Below are 22,065 nucleotides of genomic sequence, written 5' to 3'. Positions count from 1 at the left end.
ATATATAAATAAATGAACATGTAAACATATATATGATATTTATACTTATGCATAAATATGGGACATTGCTGAGGTTTAAATCAATTGGGCGTAAAAAGAGATTTAAAATAAGTTCAATTAAATGTTCTTTGCCATTTGTCAATATGATTCAGGTTAAGTCCTATAAAGGGTTATGCATGCTGTCAGTCAACCATGTCTACCTGAGTGTCGGCTAATGTTGAAACCTCTTTTCTGTCTGACATCTATATTGCTACATCTTTGTTTTCTGTAATGTCATATCTAACGTTTCGAATTTCTTCAAAGTCATTTCGTCGCATTTGTCGTTTAGCGTCCGCCAAGAAAAAGACGAAATTAAACAAAGAATTTAAAATTAGACCTTACTAATTCCTGAATTGCTTTTATTTGAATTGGCGAGTTCGCACTGGGAAAAAACAACTTTATGAATACATGTTGTTGTCAAAACTTCACAAAACAGATAAGGTTTATCAGATTGATAAATATCATGTCTGGGTTTTTTTCTGCCCCACTTTATATGGTAAGTTTTATACCAATTTTGATTCTTTTGATTTTGAGTACATAAAGCTGTATAATGCTGTGCTAATCATTATAAGGCAGTGTATATTCTAACTAAATTCGTACCTAGAGGCGCTATTCACTTATTCATTTTATGTAGCCCTCGATATCACCGTGATGTTCTCTCATTTGACTTAGGGGAAGGATATATCTGACATTTCTATCACTATGTTTGGACTTATACGTTAACGTAGTCAATCAAAACACATCTCAGTGATGTTAAAACACACATGCACTATTTACACAAACCACTTCCTTTATTGATATTTTTTGTCGTTTTTATTTTTTATTTTTTTTTATTTTCTGTTTGTTTGTTGGTTGGTTTGCTTGTTAGCTTGTTTGCTTATTTGTTTTGTTGTTGTTGCTGTTTTACTGATTAATTCCAACCTCTGATATCATGTTATGAAGAACACTAGAAAGCTTCAAAAGTTGTCTGGTGCAGTTTTGTTAATGGCTAAGCATATACTGGGTTTGATTAAGTTAACAATAAATGTTTATCTACCTTTTGTACAGTTTACACTACTTTTTTAATACGTTACTTTTTATTTTGTCAACAAAGGATAGCAGTCGTAAATAAAGTCATAAATTAAGAAAGCAAAACATTGAACTTTCTCATATTTAAAACCTAATACGATCGTTTTATGTTGTACAGTACCTATCAGACACACGTGTGTATTATGGCAGATACCCAGTCAAGCGTAAATATCGACACGGATATGTGTACACACTAAAACGCTTGATAGCTCTATATCTCCACCCGGTTTACATTTACAGCAAATTTATTATTAATTATTCAAACAAAGGGAAATATGGAGTCTAATACCATATACAATTCATTCGATACTGACTATAGCATTGTGTCAGTCCTGGTACGGACAAACGCATTCTGCTGTTAAGTATTGTTATGTACAATTTTACGTTTAAACAACGGCTTTCGTGTCACCTTGTTGTATTGTAAATACTATTGACTGGGTGTAAGCGATATCTGTGTTATGGCACTTAAACACACGTACAAACTGTATGTGCACTGTTCAAACAAAATAGAACGAGTGCGAATTCGTCTTGGTCAAAATATCTCATCTCAAGGGTAAAATATGTTAAGAAATTACCTGTCAAGTTTAACTCTATACTATAGCTGTATTCTATTGAAGTGACATGTTTACACATGAAGTATGTAGCTTGTTTACACACAATCGCTTTACATGCGTTCCTGTTTGATTAATTAGCATGTATGCGAGTCCCCCTGAATTAATTAATGTTACGGGATATTTAGAGATGCACATGTTTATTCTAAGAATATCCATACCAACAGTTAACTTACCTGCACAGAGGATCTTAATGTCGTTTCCTGGTTGTTGAATCGGAGTAAAGAGCTAAAATAGACGCAATACTATTGGAAATCCCTGAGATCTTTAAATAGTCATTTATAACACAATACTGTTCCGTAGTTCCCGATCTATTCGCCAAATATTTACAACGGCAACCTTTAGTTGCAGCATTGTAACATAATTGGAATGAATACGTGCCGTAAACCAAGAAAGGGATATATATTTTATCAGTTAAAAACTACAAAGCCAAAAATTGCCAAATATATAGAGTTCCTGTCTGTGCACATTTGTAACGGAAAACGAAAGTAGGCCTTTTAGCGGGCGGGAGACAGAAAACGAGAATGAACCTCGTCAGGCAGAAGCTCCAAAGTTACTTCCCAGTAAAACATATCAAAGACACAGCTATATGTAATCACATGGTTCTTCACGGTAGTATAAATGCTGAGCTGAGCTGGTCGGGTACATCCTAAGTGAGCACTGTTCTATCACTTGAACCTATCATACAACAAACATTCGTAAATAAGAAAATACTCTAGGAACAGAGAACCATCGCCCCCTCACACGCACAATACACATACAAGTCCAAACCAATCCCCAGGGAAATAGGACCCCGCTCCAGCCCTCATATTTTACTTCTTACTTCCCTCCTACTAGCTTCCTTTCCCACACCCTACCCACAAAACCCATATACCATATTGTTTCCAGCACCATTCGGTTTGCAGCCATCCCTGCTAACATGTTCTGTGTCATAATCACCCCACATACCTCACTACCCCCCCCTACCCCCCCCCCCCCCCCCCCCCCCCCCCCAAAAAAAAAAAAATTTATTACGACACTTAAAATCAACCACTGACCACTGACCACTAACACCAAGTCGGATGTGACTTAAAAGGGAATCCCGTGTAAGAATGTCTAACTTGCCCGATAAAGATTGCGGTTTTGCAATGATGTGTGATAACGCCAACCCAGAGGAAAGGGTATTTTAGGCCAATATTTCATATTTCGTATTATTTATTAGGTATTTAGATGGACGTCAAAAACCTCGATAAACCAAATTGACAGGGTAGGGTCTTGCATCTTCTCCCTTCATCTTCGCTAGGATAGGCGTAGCTGCTACTAGCTACTAAACAGTGCTAGGTTAGGACTCATTCGGACAGGGGAGTAGTCTCCAAAATTATTCACAACAAAAGTGATTTAAACGGTAATTCTTTAGAGCGATAATCAAATGGACATACTTCTGAAATCCAACAGGGACAATTATGATATTTATTGAATTATGGGCATGACAAATATTCGTGTTTTCTCCGAACTGTAGAATTTCATAGATATAAATATGATATTCATACCATTGTCACTGTTTTGTTAATTTGCCTCCTAGTCTTGGTTTCATCAACGTCCCTTGACTTAACAAAGCTCCTGAACTTAAAATTTCCCATAGAAAATCATACTGATTTAATGGGAAAAAAACTTAGTAAATGGACCTTCTTCAAATTCTGTGATATGTTCTTATGACAATAAAAATCAGCTTAAGAGTTTTCGTAAGTAAAGAAACATTGATGAAACTGCATGGAACTTGATTTGTTCTACTTATAGCTTCCTTCTATTTTTCTATTTAAACTAATCAATTCTGCTGTACGTACTATATATATAAGGTGAAGTTTAAATTTACTTCACTACCTTCAATTAAGTCCATTTATCACGGTGTAAGTCAAACCTATTCTATCATTAAAATAATTTACTGTGGATTTTATCCATTCTGAAAACAACAAAAACATGAAGAGTACGCCGGGCCATCCCAATTTAACATAATAACAGGATTTCACTTTTCAGTTGTTTTAAATAATTGCACAAGAGAAGACATGATAAGGTTTTGCCGTTGACACTTGTAAACAAACAAGATCAACTGTGCTTTGTTTTTCTTCTGAACATGAATTAAAAATAAGTTCTTCAAAATTAGTATGAGTATGAGTATCTTACGGGTCCCTGTGAAGTGCGAAACGACAGTTTTTTTTTTTCAATGTTTTCTTTTTCGTTTCGTTTCGCTTTCATTTTGCAATTTACAGGTGCCCGTATATTACATGGATAACACTTTGTATGAGAATTCTGAAACGAGCGTAAGAACTTATGACGAATTGATAATATCCATGAAAAGGAAACACTTTATAATAAGTATATGGTATTTTTGCAAACATTCATGAAATAGCATTTTATGCTCTGATCTAAATCAAATTCACACTCAATTCATCTTTGTATGCATCCCAGGTCATGTGACGACAAGAATTCATTGTATCATAACACCAATCGCATTCCCGTTTGATGTGTTATTAGATATATGTTTGTTATAAGATTTATTTGATAGGTTTTGTGACTCTATTGAAAAGACTATAGCTGTAAAAAGTAACTGTTGGAAAATACATTCAGGTGTAATATATACATTTTAAAATGAGGTATTACAAAAAATCGCTTCGCGGATTCCACACTCGCATCCGCGTGACTTACATTCGGCTTTATCTTTGTAGCATTGTTTACATCAACCAAAGTAAATAGTTTTTTAAAAAGATATATTTATAGAACATAATTACAGCATAGATTAATGAATCACTATATCTTCTACCATTTTAACAATTTAAGAAAATATAACCGTTTTTTTATAAGATGTGAGTAAAACAGGATTCAGTTGTTAGATACAACTTAGTTTCTTGGCATACGACGTAGTGTTGACACAATTGTCTTTCATCTAGGCGACTTGGATCACGATACCCTGTTCCTCCATCTTCTGGTCGGCATTCCTCAAATACCGGGTATTTATTCTGTAAAACTCCTCCTGTATGATATAATAAAATAATTTGTCATACACAAATACATGTACAAGTAATACTACACATATATTATTTCATTCTAATTAGCATGTTTCTTCTTTCGTCATGGCGAAGAAGAAATAAAGAAATATATAATCTTGATATCAAAATAATTTTCATCTTTTTAATAAAGATAATCCTTGTTGCGTTAATGTTACCTAACATTGGGCCATTAATTATAAAAAAATTAATTGAAAATAAAAAAAAGAAGATATGTTCAATATGCCTAGTGATGTAGCCATACGCTACTACAAGAGGAACCCACGAATCCTGTTCACATGATGATGCACCCAATGATCAAACAGAACATAACACATTTCAAGTTGTTTTCTTCGCTGCCCATGCTCTACACGTGTATTATTTGGGTAATTTTTTTTTTTGTTACTTTATTTTGTTTAAAAGCATCTTTTCCCTTTTCCTTCGTGTTCATTAAAATTTTGATAAAACCCCGATCACTTATTAAATGATCTTTTATTTATTTCATCTCATCTAGAGCGAAGTGTTCTCTAGCTGATGGCTCTATCGTGATGTTCACCAGTTCAACGGAAGTTTAAACCGGAAGTCTGACAGTGTACAAGTGACATTTAAAGATATCAAAATACACCTCTAAAAGCTAGGCGCTTACAATGGTGTAAGGATTATGCGATGTATGTGGCTATACTGTACATGCATTTACTGTTTTATTATTAACATTACAAACTGTTACCTAAATCATAGCCGTGATATATTGTCACGCCTCTTTTATCTGCAAACGTTGATGCAAAATTGCACATAGGCATGGCTTTCCCATATACAATTGAATATCCGCGAGTTTATCAAACATGTTTTAAATGAAATGCGACTTAATCTGATTCATATTTATTTACATGTATTTTTTAGGACAGCAAGTAACAAGACAGCCGTAGTCAATCCATATAAAAATACTGTCTCCAGCACGAAGGGGAGATCTGACTTCTTGCTTCTTGAGAACAGATCGGCAATAAGGGCGTTGCTCTTTGAGGCATGTACATGATTGGTGTAACAAGGTCGGACGTTCGGACAATGTACATCCGCGCGACGATGCATGTCATAACATAGTAGTAAAAGACAACAAACCAGCTAGCGGAGGTCTGATGCTTCTCGGGGATATTTTGACGGACACACGCTAGCAACAACGTCAGGAAAATCATGCTGGAGAGTAAGAGAGCGATTAATCTTAAGTCTAAACACCAGATTTCCTCATCATTTATCTCTCTGTCACCAGTAAACACGGTATCTATATTGTCTTTTGCATTGGTTTGAAATTGCCCTGGTATCATAATTGATTTCGTGTGATGACCAATCACTGGAAGCGTCTTCAATACTTGTCAAGTAGGACAATAAATGGTTATAGTATTCCTTGTCGTTTTCTTTATCTTTATCTACATTGATATCGGTACTTATCGCCTTAGAAGATCCAGATTCAATGGTATCATCATTTACGAGGTTAATCACATCTCTAAAGAAGTATTTATCATCCTTTGTTACATGTTCATCTGACTTCGTATGTAGATTCAGCATGTTTGAAGATCCCGCTTGAGTCGTGTCCTCAATCAAGTAGGCAAGTAGGTCAGCATAGAACTCTTCGTCCTCGACACTGCCCTGTTTATATATACTCAACACGTTTTGGAAGTCATCTATAGATTCCTTGTTTGAGTAATCGGTACAAAGAGTTCCTGACACCGACGTCATGTTTGTACCACTGTAGGCAGTATGGACTGTCAAACTCTGAAATGTATTCTTGTAAAGAGCTGGAGAATAAATAAACTGTAAGAGTATACCAACAACAGTAACTATGACAATAAGTTCTCTGTTTCTACATCTCTTCCGAACTGCGTGGAATACCGTAGCTATTGATAGTATATACATTATTACAAATATCATCGACATGCTGAGATCACGAATCGTATCTAAGAACTGGTATTTAAACCAGTTGACTGTAGCCACAGGCATGCTGCCACGGTTACTTATCATCCAGACAAAGAGGGTGCAGCACTTGCTCCAACGTCTAGTTATAATCCAACCAAGCGGAAGTGGCAAGACTTGCTCCCATAATTACATGACCTCTAGCCAAGCGGATGTACCATCGTGCTTGCTCCAACGTCTTACTTATCATCAAGTCAAGCGGATGTACCATCGTGCTTGCTCCAACGTCTTACTTATCATCAAGTCAAGCGATTGTTCCGCAACTTGTTTCAGCGTCTTACTTATCATCAAATCAAGGGATTGTTCCTCAACTTGTTTCAACGTCTTACTTATCGTCAAATCAAGGTATTGTACCGCAACTTGTTCAACGTCCAATTATCCAACCAAGTGGATGAACCAAACTTTGCTACAAATTTTACTGATCATCCAACCAAGCGGATGTACCAACGGACTTGATCCAAGAGCTACTCATCTTCTAACCAAACGGATGTACGCAGACAGGTTCCCGCGTCTTCTTATCTTCCAATCAGGCGGAGGTACATACTTGCCTGTCCCTACGACAGCTGTGTCAAAACGAAGGTAAACACAGACTGGCTCCCATTTCTACTGTCTCTCCATTAAGACTTATCGCCCCGTGATCATGTCCCCAAATCAGGTGATTGTACCCATTATAGCAGACATGCCTGATATACGAGTGGAGATTCTTAATTAGTACTATCTACTCATTCGCTTCAGTTATTTAAGAGTTATATATATTCATTTAAGTATATGTAGCCCTCGGGTAGTGTCATAAAAAAATGTATGTGTGTTTCTTTTGCAGGATGTTAGCAAACACAAACAGAGCCTTTTTCTTATTATTTTCTTCACTGATCACGGCATTAACCGATTAGTACAAATTGATAAAACCAGGTAATGTATATGACTCATTCGCCGTGAGTTTAAACCCGGTGATGCTATCAGGCATTTAATAGTGTTTAAATTTGAATAAATGCTTCCCGAGGCGTTTTAAATTGAACACTGATAGTCGATGACTAATATATCCATAACCCATTTTATCGTGCAATATATAAGATATTTTAATTGATTACATAATGCGTTTGATTTTCCTTTACTATACGCATTTATAAGGTATATTTTGAATTATTATACCTTTTCTTATTTTACACTTTATAAAAAGTAGACAATAGAAATGTTATTTGAACCGTATCCTCAAAAAATGCTATTAACCAGGTTAATAGTCAAAAGTGTACCCGGAATGAGCGCATTCATATTTTCGCATTTTTTCTGATTGGACAATGCATTTGTCATATCCCTTCGGATCGTCTCTACCACCATCCCTTGTATCAAGTCCTAAAGTGCTTTCGAGAACATAAGCGTTTTCGAGACCAAGACGAAGTGAAAGCTACAGGAACATTTCGGAAAATGGCTTAATGTACAAGTTTCGATAATCTGGATGGAGAAGTGCTGGAAAGGATTTTTTTCTGAAAAAGACAGTGCTAACACAAACCAAGCAATACAAACGGCAGTTCGCATGGTGAAAAACTATCTCCGAGGAAAAGCATTAGGAACACTTTTATTGGCCCCGTTGACATTAAATATTTCCCTCGGCTTCGTCTTGGGAAATAGTTCATGTCACGGGGACAATAAAAGTGCTATTTCAAATTTCAGCTTTACAATAACTGTATAATATTACACGGCTAAAAAGACTATTGCACGGTCACGAACTATTGAACACCTGTGACGTTTCAGAATTAAGTCCTTCCCTTTCGCCAGTCACTAAGATGTCAGATGTATTAAGTATACAATGGGTGTCTGTGCAATAGTCCAGAATATTTGACCCTCGGTACTGGTAATCTACAGTCGGCCTCGTGCATTAGAACATCGGTCTACCAGTACCTCGTATACAATATTCTGGACTATTGCACAGACGCCAAAAATATATTTGTATAATATAACATCTTCAAAAAAATGGAAATACAAACACTTTAAAAGTAATTCGTTCAAAGCATTATAACTAAATTGTGATGTTGAGATCTTAAGATAAGGTTGAATTTCTGACATCTATGGTTTCGATGTTGCTCTTCGAGCTCGACAGATGCCGTATCTTTCTTGTTCACCGCGCTTCTTTTTTTACTTCTTACATTTCACCGTTTTATATATTCTTCTTAAATTATGTTAGAATGGATTATTTTCAAGAATATTGTATGTAGGTCATGATTAACCTTAGTACAGCATAAGAGACCATATCATATCTTAAAATTTCAAGTGTGCCACTACACCATGTCATAAGATTCGTATGAAATATGCAGCGAGGACAACGATTACGAATGATTGCGTTACTATGACGTCATGTTTGCGCTATGCTGATCATCGTCACGACAAGGCTTTATGCTGTGTGTCAGATTGGTTGCAAATCAATCCCAGATAGGAATTTGATTAAGATACGCCATTCTTTTAAATGAATATACAAGGAAGGGGGAAAAGGGAGATTTTCCACATAAATACATGTATAAAGACTGTATTTATTGTCACTATAAATGCAATCTGGATGACAGATAACTAGAATTGCGCCCTGACATGCGTTTAATTGTTAAAAAGTAAATGTTCATCTATATCATAATTTGAAAACTAAATGACACATTGTTCAACCATATCATATGTAAATGTAAGAAATATCCATTTACTTGTCTTTAATACCGAAACCCATTTATCTTCTTTTACGTGTAACGAAAATCAAGAGATAGCACAAGGTTGTTTGATATACCAACTCGGTCACCGTGGACAGTAATAGATAAGATATATGGGACTGCTGTGAGGTCATATTTAATCACGAACAATAATATTGTCGTCCAAGATCCAGAACCTTAAGTCGCGAAGCTCAGACTTCCAAAGACCCCGGGATATGCTTCACGACACGGCGGTACCGTGAAGTAGTCCAATGTTGTAAACCTAACACTGTATCGCACGACAATCGCAATTTGGATAAATAAGGTTATGGATTATTTTTAATTTAGTATAATTATTTATGACTTGGGGTTTGCATCGCCCAGAATTTATGCTATATGAACAACAACATTTAAAATGTACGTATGAAGACATGAACGAAAGAACTTATGATGCCGTATTAAGGGGATACGACACGGTCAGGAAATAATGAACCTATTGTCATGAAATTTGACATGAGTGATCTTTGCATCACTATCTGCTTGGTAGAAAAAAATACTATGCCTTTCCATGCTAATTTTCTCTCTATGTAGACTTTTTTTTAAATAACGAATTATTTCAAAATAATGATGAAAAAATGCCGCAATTATCTGTTTAGTGGTAACAGGGAAAATCATTACTTTAGTTGAGAAACTCTACCTACAGGTAAGAATTATACTGTATGTTGTGGGCATTTAAAAAAAAATTTTTTTAATATGGAAAAAATGTAAGAAAACTAAAATGTTTTTGACTGAAATCATATAACCTTTTGTAGGAGTGATAGCTTATGATTAATACATGTATTAGATCATGGAAGAATAAAAACATGATCTTACTATGAAAATGAAAAAAATGAAAATAATACAACACATAATATTGTGGCATTTTCTTTTCTTTATGTCACATGAAGATGAGTTATCTCCCCTATATATTTCATCTCTTTGCCCTGTAGTTGATGATGATAATGATGATGGCATGTTATCTGATCTCACTGAAGAATATTTCTGACTAAATAGAGAGACATTAGACCCTTTAAATAATTCGATATCGGCAAATTATCATGGCAAATTCCTCCTCGATTACGATTTTAACCATTCATCCAACTTCACGATGGATTGACAAGTATTGTGGAACTGAACGACAAAAGAAAAAAAGAATTAATAATAATTTGAAGAAGGTATTTTTCTGATCTCAGGACGGTACTTGTCAAGGTTGGTCACAATGTTTGTACAAACAACTGACCTGGTAGCTTGAAGCTAAGACCTACTTTTTTCGCTCATCCTGGCCCGCCATCTTGAAAAGACCATTTCATACCACATTATCGACAGTGACGTCATGAAATTGCCGCGCAAATAGACAGTTAATGTTGTTGCTTATTTCTATAACTTTTTACACAATTATTATAATTATTGTTATATATATGATTTGATGTAAACATTCTTTATTCCGTATAAAACATCTTTATCCAAGACTTTCTCCGAGTCGGATTATCCGAGACCGTTCAGTGAATTCTATTGAGAATGGTGTTCTCTTCGCGAGAAGGGCACATCTCTGAAATATCTTCAAAGTCACAAGTAGTGACACGATAAGAGTTGTTCGTCCGTCAAAATGATAAAAATGATTTGATATACAGTATAATAACTGACAGCCTACTTAATTGGTATTGAAACGCACCAACTCGGGTCACTAAAGTCAAAATTCAATATTTCACTGCAAATAAAATAAATAAACTATAACAATATCTAAATATAATACACGTTTTATTTCGGTTTTGTGTTCAATGCCATTTAACCAGGAAACAGATGTTTGATATATATATTTACAACCGTGTTTTTACTTCTTGTATCCGAGATTACATTCAGCCAATCACAGCAGACGTTGTCTGGTTGTTACTGTAAATAACAATAAAATAGATAAATAATAAATAAATAAATAAATAAATAACAACATAAGTGACAATACAATCAACATTGTTCATTCCGTAGGCTCTATGGTAACCCGTGTCACAAATTACGTCAGATTGATAATTCATTACAGTTTACACTGTTCCAGTCAACGAAACTTAGGTAATATTTCCGGTACCAGCAAGTTACTGTTTCTCACAGTTGTAGCGGGATTACTTACTGTTTCTCACAGTTGTAGTGGGACTACTTACTGTTTCTGACAGTTGTAGCGGGGATTACTTACTGATTCTCACAGTTGTAGCGGGGATTACTTACTGATTCTCACAGTTGTAGCGGGGATTACTTACTGATTCTCACAGTTGTAGCGGGGATTACTTACTGTTTCTCACAGTTGTAGCCGGGATTACTTACTGTTTCTCACAGTTGTAGCGGGGATTACTTACTGATTCTCACAGTTGTGGCAGGGATTACTTACTGATTCTCACAGTTGTAGCGGGATTACTAACTGTTTCTCACAGTTGTAGTGGGATTACTTACTGTTTCTCACAGTTGTAGCCGGAATTACTAACTGTTTCTCACAGTTGTAGCGGTGATTACTTACTGATTCTCACAGTTGTAGCGGGATTACTTACTGATTCTCACAGTTGTAGCCGGGATTACTTACTGTTTCTCACAGTTGTAAGGGGATTACTTACTGTTTCTCACAGTTGTAGCGGGGATTACTTACTGATTCTCACAGTTGTAGCCGGGATTACTTACTGTTTCTCACAGTTGTAGCGGGGATTACTTACTGTTTCTCACAGTTGTAGCGGGGATTACTTACTGATTCTCACAGTTGTAGCGGGATAACTTACTATTTCTCACAGATATAGCGGGGATTACTAACTGTTTCTCACAGTTGTAGCGGGATTACTTACTGTTTCTCACAGTTGTAGCGGGGATTACTTACTGATTCTCACAGTTGTAGCGGGGATTACTTACTGTTTCTCACAGTTGTAGTGGGATTACTTACTGTTTCTCACAGTTGTAGCGGGATTACTTACTGTTTCTCACAGATATAGCGGGGATTACTAACTGTTTCTCACAGTTGTAGCGGGGATTACTTACTGTTTCTCACAGTTGTAGCCGGGATTACTTACTGTTTCTCACAGTTGTAAGGGGATTACTTACTGATTCTCACAGTTGTAGCGGGGATTACTTACTGATTCTCACAGTTGTAGTGGGATTACTTACTGTTTCTCACAGTTGTAGCGGGGATTACTTACTGATTCTCACAGTTGTTGCGGGGATTACTTACTGATTCTCACAGTTGTAGCGGGGATTGCTTACTGATTCTCACAGTTATAGCGGGATTACTTACTGATTCTCACAGTTGTAGTGGGATTACTTACTGATTCTCACAGTTGTTGCGGGGATTACTTACTGATTCTCACAGTTGTAGCGGGGATTGCTTACTGATTCTCACAGTTATAGCGGGATTACTTACTGATTCTCACAGTTGTAGTGGGATTACTTACTGATTCTCACAGTTATAGCGGGATTACTTACTGATTCTCACAGTTGTAGTGGGATTACTTACTGATTCTCACAGTTATAGCGGGATTACTTACTGATTCTCACAGTTGTAGCGGGGATTACTTACTGATTCTCACAGTTGTAGCGGGGATTGCTTACTGATTCTCACAGTTATAGCGGGATTACTTACTGATTCTCACAGTTGTAGTGGGATTACTTACTGATTCTCACAGTTGTAGCGGGGATTACTTACTGTTTCTCACAGTTGTAGCGGGGATTACTTACTGTTTCTCACAGTTGTAGCGGGGATTACTTACTGTTTCTCACAGATAAAGTTGTAGTTTCCGACTGGTACAGTATGTCCGTGATGTCCGTGAGGAAGATGGATGGGTTGACAAGGCTCGTCTGTCCACATTAAGTCCCGACCATCCCATCTCAATCCAATACAGTTCTCTCCCATAGTACCATTTGGCTGGCCGGGAGCCCACCTTGTGAAAGGTCCTACGTGTAGGCCGGTCTCTAACCATCGGTACTGTCCCTCAAAGGTGTAGTCGGTCCCTCCAATGAACCACACATAGGCATGGTAATCTGTTAGAAAAACAGCATCGAGAGAGATAAATCCTCTGATAGAATAACACACACATTCACCACACCCATGCACCTCGCATACAGGGGAAATCTGAACTCCTGATAGGATGTTTGTTTGCGTGGTTTATTGCCCCATGAACAGCCAGGGTCATTTTGAGGCAGGGTATCCTTGTAGTAGTTGGTAACTACCCCACCGAACAACACCCGGAAGGTCCGTCGCATGCCATTTAGAGCAATTAGGGTAAAGTGTCTTACCCAAGGATAGGACTAAATAAAACGCGTGCTATAGAAACCAGTAGCGATTTTTATGCTTAAATATTTCCAAATATATATACATACAAAAAAAATGTATGTTATAAATTAATGCCAAAATTCGTTATTTGTTTAATAGAAAGCACAAAGGACCAACGTTTATAACATATCTAAAATGTGGATAGTTTATACCAACAGTTGAAGAGTTAATTGGGTTTTACCTTGCGCCAAAATGTAAATAAGGGTAAAGCAAATCATATATATATAGGGATTTGGCACGATTCACGGTCCACATATATAGATTTAAGAAATAATTAACGATGATTCGTGTATTGTTGCAGGATATACAACGAGGACTCGGATATTTTGCCTGCGGCCTTCGTTATTAATTAATTGCAAAATATCCGAGTCCGAGTTGTATATCCGGCAACAATACACGAGTCAAAGTTGATTATTTCTATTCTACCATGTACTGTTTAGTTCTGAGATCGACCTCTTTCTAATAGAAAAACAGCAAGGAAACCCCGAGAAACCTTGTAATTTATTTCTTGAGTATTGCATTATTTGTTGATGAAATATACAGGCAATGCAGTACTACGATCAAGAGCATCTATCATATGGCATTGATTTTGAAAATTAAAAAAAAAAGGATAAAAAAAAAGAAAAAGAAAAAGGGGGGGGGCCTCCGTAGGATTCGAACTCGCGTCGTGATAAAAATTTATTGAAAGACTAACCCATTAGCACACTCGGCTATAGTAACCTTTTATAAAACGGGTGAATATTAGATATATAAAATTGTAACAGCTGTGACTCACGAGCGTGTATTGTTGGCACGAACTAGGGTTATTGGAAAATAATACATGGTTTTAAACCAATCAAAACTGGCGTTGCATAGCAAACATGGTAGAATAATACATATTCAACAAATATTGCATGTGACTGAGAGCAATATGTGAGTATATGGACTGGTCAGTCACCCAAAAATATGTAATATATATTATTATAGGGACTGTTTTGAGAATTTGTGCAAAGTCCTTGTGATGAAGTTTCATGGTCTTGCTGTTGTTTTGACTGTCAAAGCGAACGTAATATATTTCTCAGTTTATGGTTGCGTTTCTGTGAACGCCATTATTTTTGCCGTTCATACGCCATGAACTCAGCCGATATGTTTCAAGGCGAACGTAACATATTTCTCAGTTTCTTATTGCATATCTGTGGACGTCATTATTTTTGCAGCCCATACTCCATGGAATCAGCCGATAAACATGTATGTCCCAAGTGTCTAAATTATCTACCCAGGATGACGAAAGAGCAGATACATACCGGAAGTTCGACATGTCTGCCCGGTGGTCTAGACGATACGTACCTCTAAGGACGTTCAGGATGGTAGCCAAAAAGTCGTGTTTGTCTTCGTTATCGTCCGTAGCTAAGTACGCCCCCATACCCCTACAATGGGCCTGGAATAAAGAATACGAATATAAGTATTGGCAGTATAGCAATAAGCAGAGGGTGGTGTATGGGATGGTTTTAGTTTTATTTGGTTTTATTTTGTTTAACGTCCTATTAACAGCCAGGGTCATTTAAATAAGAACGTGTCGGGTTTTTTTGGACAAGAAGGAAATCCGGAGTACTCGGAGAAAAACCACCGGCCTACGATCAGTACCAGGCAACTGCCCCACGTGGGTTTCGAACTCGCAACCCAGAGGTGGAGGTCTAGTGATAAAATGTTGGCCACCGCGGCCTCCTTGTGTATGGTATGACGATTCGAATTAATATTATAGTGTCTTGTATTTTATTTTCTAACTCCTTTGTTTTATTCCGTCGAACTTATTATAATTTATTTTTACTAATAATCAGAAATCATACAATATAAATAACAAAATCTAGAAAATAAATATATAATATCAATTTGTAGTTTCATCCAGATATATAGAACAAAATATATAAATTAATTGATGTATACAAATGTTATAGGTGGAAAGGCAATATAGCTACATTCAAAATTGATTTCTGAAATTGTTTCATATAGAAATATATACAACATGTATCTATATATAGATATTTTTTTTCTATATCGGTGTTTTTCAGTCAGACATGTCCGGTTTACTGACCTCAGCCTTATCCCACGTGGCGCTAGATGAACTGAACCATAGGCAATCTTCTTTAAACTCAGCCCAGCCTATATCACACTCGCCAATAACAGCGGTCACGCCTGGCAACAAATTCATAAATGAACATTGCTTAATTAGTGTTCAAGGGAGACTAATCTTACGAAAGAAACAGAATAGCAATATATTATTTCAAATGTTAGCGCACAGAGAAAGGTCGGGCCGAATCTTTTAGTCTCGTTATTCACAAGACACGGGTAAAGGAAAAGATATTCCTTAGAAAATATTAAGTAGAAAAAAAAACTTTCAAAATGAAGTAATCAAGACAAAATATTTCATATGTACAATCCAGATTACTACGTCACCGTAGCTTTCGGAAACATTCGTATGGTGTCGGGAACCATCGTGTAATATCGGGAACTGTCGTATAATGCCGGTAATAGTACTACCTGTGTTTTCGTACATAATAAATAATGAGTTTCCATGTTGAAAATCGCATAAACAATTATCAAAAGGATATTACTCAGAAATCACGAAGCTGATTAAACGAATATATTCTATACAAGCTTAAGACTCCCACTCGAATCGCCTTATACAATTGCATGATATATAATTGAATACATCGAAAATTTCTTATCGTCATTAGGACTGACAAGGGGCGTACGGATATCCATACATTAACGTAAAAATGTACACTTGTACTTAATTCGCAACAGAGACAAATATTTTAATCTTTAAACAAGTATATGATATATATTTTCTTGTCTTACCGATACTGAAAACTGCAACCAGCAGAGTTTCTTTGAGATACATTTTGTCGTCCAAGTAGTTAGACTGGTGCTCGGGAGTGCTCTGTGAATCTTATCAGACAAGAACAACACGATTCTGACGTCTTGAACGAGATAGCTAGGTCGTCACAAACAGGTCAGTGTGTGCACTTGATTACGGCCAATCTAAGAAACTGGAACTCGGGTCTTAAATTACAGTGGATATAGTCTAGGCGAAGACTTAAATAGACTTTTTAGAAGCCTGTCGTTCCGTCCTTTTGTACAAATTGTTTGTCAATAAGATTTATTGAAATGGATTTGAATCAATCAAAATTTCCTAACTTTACAATTAATCATTATTAATATGGTATCTTCTTCAATCATAATGTATATCAATTGAGTGCAATATTAAGTACTGTTAAGGTACTTTTTTTGGCGAGCTCAAATTTTAGCGTAATACCAAATTAAATCTGATTAGCGGAATGATGAATAAGGGCACCAACGACGATTGCCATAGAAACCAATTTAGATAAACAACAATTAGCGGAATCATAATTTAGCGGAATACTTCCCGCGCAAAAATCGTTAAAATAATATTACCACTAAAATATGTACGTTTACAGTAATTAAGATAGATTATAGTCGTGGATTTATTTGGTACAAATTCCTACTCACTGTCTATACATCAATATTTTTTTCACAGTAAAGTACCAGGCTAAAAATCCCCTCCAATGATGGGGACTTATTTGTCCTATATTCAAACTAGGGAGTTTTTTTCTGCCCCAACCCCTTTTCTCCGTTATCGTCTGTCAAGTTATCGCTTCATCGACAGTGAAACGAAGGGACATTACTCTGAAAGATCAGGACGCCCTTTCCCCACATACAAGCAATACAGACACGTACATGTATATTTACCCTATGCAAATCATTCGAAGAAGGTTTTTTAATGTTTTTAACATTTCCATTTCTAGATATAATGATGTTCGCAGACTTTTGTTGACCCGAGGGTGACCTATTAACAACAACAAGTCAGATAAACTGTATGTTTAATATACTGTAAATGAATGGACGAGAGTATATCTGTATGTGTGTAAAGCGAGATTAAGGGGATATGATATATGCCAATAAAGCGAAAGACTGTAGGTAAAAAGGTACATGTAGATAAAGCAAGTGTACATAGGTACAATGACGATATTTAGATAAGATGTGGATATAAATGATATTTTTATTTTAATATATAAGTTCACTCGCGTTTTCTTCAAGGGACATAACTCCGGAGTCCTTCCCGTTCATTGACATCATCGTCTGAAGTAACGTCACAAAACAGGACTTATATACGTCTCTGATCAAGAGGAGAAGTCTATGATTATATTTCAGTGAAAATATTCATTAGTTATAAACAACATGAGGTCTGTAGTATAGTAGTATGTTATGTGAAGCTGTCCATTAACTGGACATGGTGACGTCATATATTGAAGTCAATGTTGTACACATTTAGTCGACTTAGATTAAGCACGTACTTGACGGTCGAAGTTATTTATATATACACGTAGAGTTATATAAAACCGGTAGAGGTCAGAATGAAATTCCCCACAGCTTAGCGAGTGGTATTCAAAATACCAAATATCTTCATGCAATCATCATGTATGCCTTTCATTACGCTCGTGTGCACGTGCACAACAAAAACAATAATAAAAGACAGCTGATCTTATAAAAACGTGAAAATTTATTATGAGATAAAGGAAAATCAAATACTATCCAATGAATAACATCGTCATTCCTAAGTTAAACATTCATGTATAGATATTTCCCCTGTCATAATAAACTACGATAATTTGTTGGATATGAATTTAATAATATATTTGACAGTTCGTATAGACGAAAAGACTTTGAACGACAAAGCGAGTTATCAAAAAGCGAAAGTCCAACAAAGCGGTCTGGCGTCTCTCCGTACATGTATATGTCTTTTTTCGATTTTTTGTTATGTTTTGTTTTGTTTGTTTTTTGTTTTTGTTGTTGTTGTTGTTGTTTCCCGGTTTTTCGTTTGTATATCTCACTTGGGGTCTTTGCGTTGACAACATTTCAACATACTACACTTCACGTAACAATGCTTATGTTTCAACTCGTTACTTTATAATGAAATTACACGTGATTTGGTAAACAGGGTTTTTGTTATTCAGAGTTATCTGCTCTTGTGAGCAGGTATTGATTTTGACATTAGTCTGTATGAAAAATCACGTCATTCTATGACGTTACTTTCACATAGGGACTGAATAGATGCTTTTTATTTTACGCGCACTACGGGATATGTAGATAGCTACTGCTATGCATAGCCGCCATGAAAAAACAATAAAATCCATTCAATTCATATACTTCATTTCGGTGATTTGGAATAAAAAGATAAAGAACGATTTTTTTTAAAATTCAAATAAAAAAGATATGAAATCAAGTATAATGATTCGTGTTAAATAAGATTTATTTTGTTGAATACATGTAGATGGTTAAGAAAACACAACTTACGGATATGAAACGGGGCTATTTTTATGGCGTATTAATGTCTGACTGACGGTTTTGTGTGGAAAATGAGCACATGAAACGATGTTTTCATACTGTATTCATAATGTTTTCATGGTCAAATGTTTGTTGTTTTTACTTGATATGTTGATATAAAGAATCAGCACTCGGAATGTGAATACCTGCTCACAAGATCTGAAAACTACATTACGAAAAGACAAAATAAGGGAAACAAATCTTGTTGGCTTACAAACTACTTGCAAACCGATATTACCACAGAAAACACAATAGTTTTTGAAACAATACTCCTCTCAATCATTTAACTAGCGCCTCGATTCCCTGTACGCATACAGGGCTGGCTCGTGTACAGTAATATAATTCGAAGTCACATGACAAAACTTGTACTTATTTGTGTTCTGTTTAAATTTCAACGATGTATTATTTATTTGTTTCTGACACCTATTTATATATCGGTATATATGACTATGAATTGTCTTCCCATCGGGATTAATTTATTGATTTCACCTGCAGTAAATATGTATGTTTGTCTATATATTGATCCGTGTGAATTATTAAGAATAACTACACGGTGCATATGTACAAATAGGTAAAAATAAACACCTTGATAGGTTAAATGTATGTTTACGAAAAGACAACGTACGGGTACTATCAATCGTAGTGATAAGATCTGGTATCGAACTGTACCGGCAAAGATGAAATTGTATATTAACACTAGTACTGACAGGTAACACTCCCGTGCTATTTGGAGTAAATATATATTAAACAGTCATAAAAAATATGCTGAATATAAAATAATGTAAAAAATGAAGTCAACTATGGCAATCGGGGTCGTTTTACGTTTCGCACCTGGTAACGGATTTTATTAACACCTTTCACATAGAAGACAATATCTAATTACCGACATTGTGTAATAGAAAAACAGGAGTTCGCGCAGTACAGGAAAATCCGGAAAAATATTACTATCTTAGGCCAAATGTTCAAAAGGTGATTAGGCTAATCACAGTTGAACAACAATATTAAAATCCCGATAAAATTATTTCTGGTAAAACTTATTTGACGATTTTTCCTGAAACAATAACACTTATCAGTCGTTTCATACCCGCTGATTTTGAAGAATATACACACATATCATTTTAGGTAAAGAAGAAATGAGATTTTCATTAATTAAGTAATTAAGCTTATCACCTTTTGAGCAATTGGTCGTTAAATGCTAATGGGCTTAATAAATAAATAGGTAAATAGATAAATAGATAATGAAGTTTTAGCATTTCAGGGTAACAAACACCTGACCGAGTGTACATTTATGTACGTATAAATATTGGATCCCCGATCCACGCATGGATCTCACTCGCGCCGCCTCCTCTATTCAATGTTTATGATACACACAGTCAAATATTTTTTCTCTGCTATGGAGTATACATCTCTAAACAGATACAGTCTTCGATATCTCGGAGACAGCTACAAAACATGACTGTTTTATATATACAATGTAGCCGCCATTTTAAAGTAATGTATGGCGGCGATAGAGAAATTGTAATTGTAGTGGTATGGACGGGTAAGTTCACCAGACAGAGATTGAAAGGATAGACAAGCTATCCAGAAAATAAATTTTAATACATGTCACTTTTTAAAGTCTGGACAACTTCAAATATGGATAATGGATAGTGGTTTCTAAAATACGAAAACATGTAGGTTGTGGCATCTAGTCTGGGTTTCCACTAACAGTCCCCCCCCTCCCACTCCTCTCTCACCCAGTGCAAACCACGCGGTCACTTAAGGGTAATTATGACGGACCTCGCCAATATGAATATTTAATTAATTACGGCTAATACGTTTTATATTTGATAAATAAGTTGTGACGTAGCTGTCTCGACATTAATAGTGTGCTATAATCAGATTACGTTGTAATTACGACAGGGATCGTAACTACTTTATCTCCTTGACAATATTGAGCTATAAGTAACGTCACTTTACCTTATTAGATTAGGAAATCACGTGACTTATTTACTCTATTTCTGACCTCTTCATAAAGCAAGAGTGATCGCCCTTTTTGTAATCGGTCCCTGTAATTTTGGTTCGTCTTTGGATAACATAAACCTGGTCTTGTTTAGTTCATCAACGGGGCCACAATATTTCAGTCAGTTAGAGCGCCCATCACGTATATTGTAATCGGTGGTGAAGACCCGAGGTGCGTAGTTCGACGCTCCCTACCCGTGTCGACCTGTGTTTCTCGGTAAACTGAGAAATTGGCCGGCCTTTGTTGTCGTGGTTGTGCCCTTGGGCAAGACACTCTTCCTTTATGGCTCTGAATGGCATGCGACGGGTTTCCCGTATGTTGTTCAATGAGGTAGTCACCAACTACTACAATGAGTTCTCTCGTCTCAAAATTGCTCTGCCTGTTCACGGGGATATACACTTGTAAAGCAAGCAAGCACGTAAAAATAGTCATCCACGTTTCCTCTGTTGGCACTTTCCCCGAAATCTTCAAGATAATCGTGTAACTTGAATTATATTGTATTTCTAGCCCGGTAGGCAAAGATAATTACGTATAGTCCCAATACAGGATTCATAAGAGGCGACTAAATTCTGAAAGAAAATTTCTTCCTGATGTCTCCTGTGACACTGCCTCACTTTTTTGTTCTTTAGTTTAAGGTTCGCCCTACATGGGAAAGATTTTGGGTCATGTTTACATTCGGCTTAACGCTCAGCAACTTGGGAGTGTAACATTTAACCGGGTGTGGTGTCCTGTTGGTAACCTATGGCAGCCGCTCGGAAATACAGGCGCTTGCATAGAATATGTGAATTTAAAGAAAGGTAAGAGTACTGGGAATTTCCACAGTACACATACCACTGCAATATCAAAAAATTTAAAATTCACATTTTCTATATATGCAAACGCCTGTGCTCGGAAACACGCATTGGTCACTTATTTGGAGACCTTTGCTGTTTACGGGACGTTAAAAAAGATAGCAAGTTCCGTATGGTTAATG

The 22,065-nt window shown here is 36.2% G+C and overlaps 1 protein-coding gene across 1 annotated transcript; it reads right to left on the bottom strand.

The window, feature by feature from the left end:
* Positions 1-11,149: 11,149 nt before the first annotated feature.
* Positions 11,150-16,664, bottom strand: LOC117314799 (perlucin-like). Its single transcript, XM_033868903.1, has 5 exons — positions 16,544-16,664; positions 15,777-15,877; positions 15,032-15,122; positions 13,143-13,413; positions 11,150-11,298 (listed from the first exon to the last, which is right to left on the bottom strand). Exons 1-5 carry the CDS (start codon positions 16,584-16,586, stop codon positions 11,265-11,267), a joined length of 540 nt encoding a protein of 179 aa, XP_033724794.1. The 5' UTR covers positions 16,587-16,664; the 3' UTR covers positions 11,150-11,264.
* Positions 16,665-22,065: the final 5,401 nt, after the last annotated feature.

This window comes from Pecten maximus, chromosome 16 (genome assembly GCF_902652985.1).
Source record: "Pecten maximus chromosome 16, xPecMax1.1, whole genome shotgun sequence".
Classification (NCBI taxonomy): Eukaryota; Metazoa; Mollusca; class Bivalvia; order Pectinida; family Pectinidae; genus Pecten; species Pecten maximus.
Note: the sequence above shows the minus strand (reverse complement) of the source record. Positions and strands in the feature narration are given on the sequence as shown.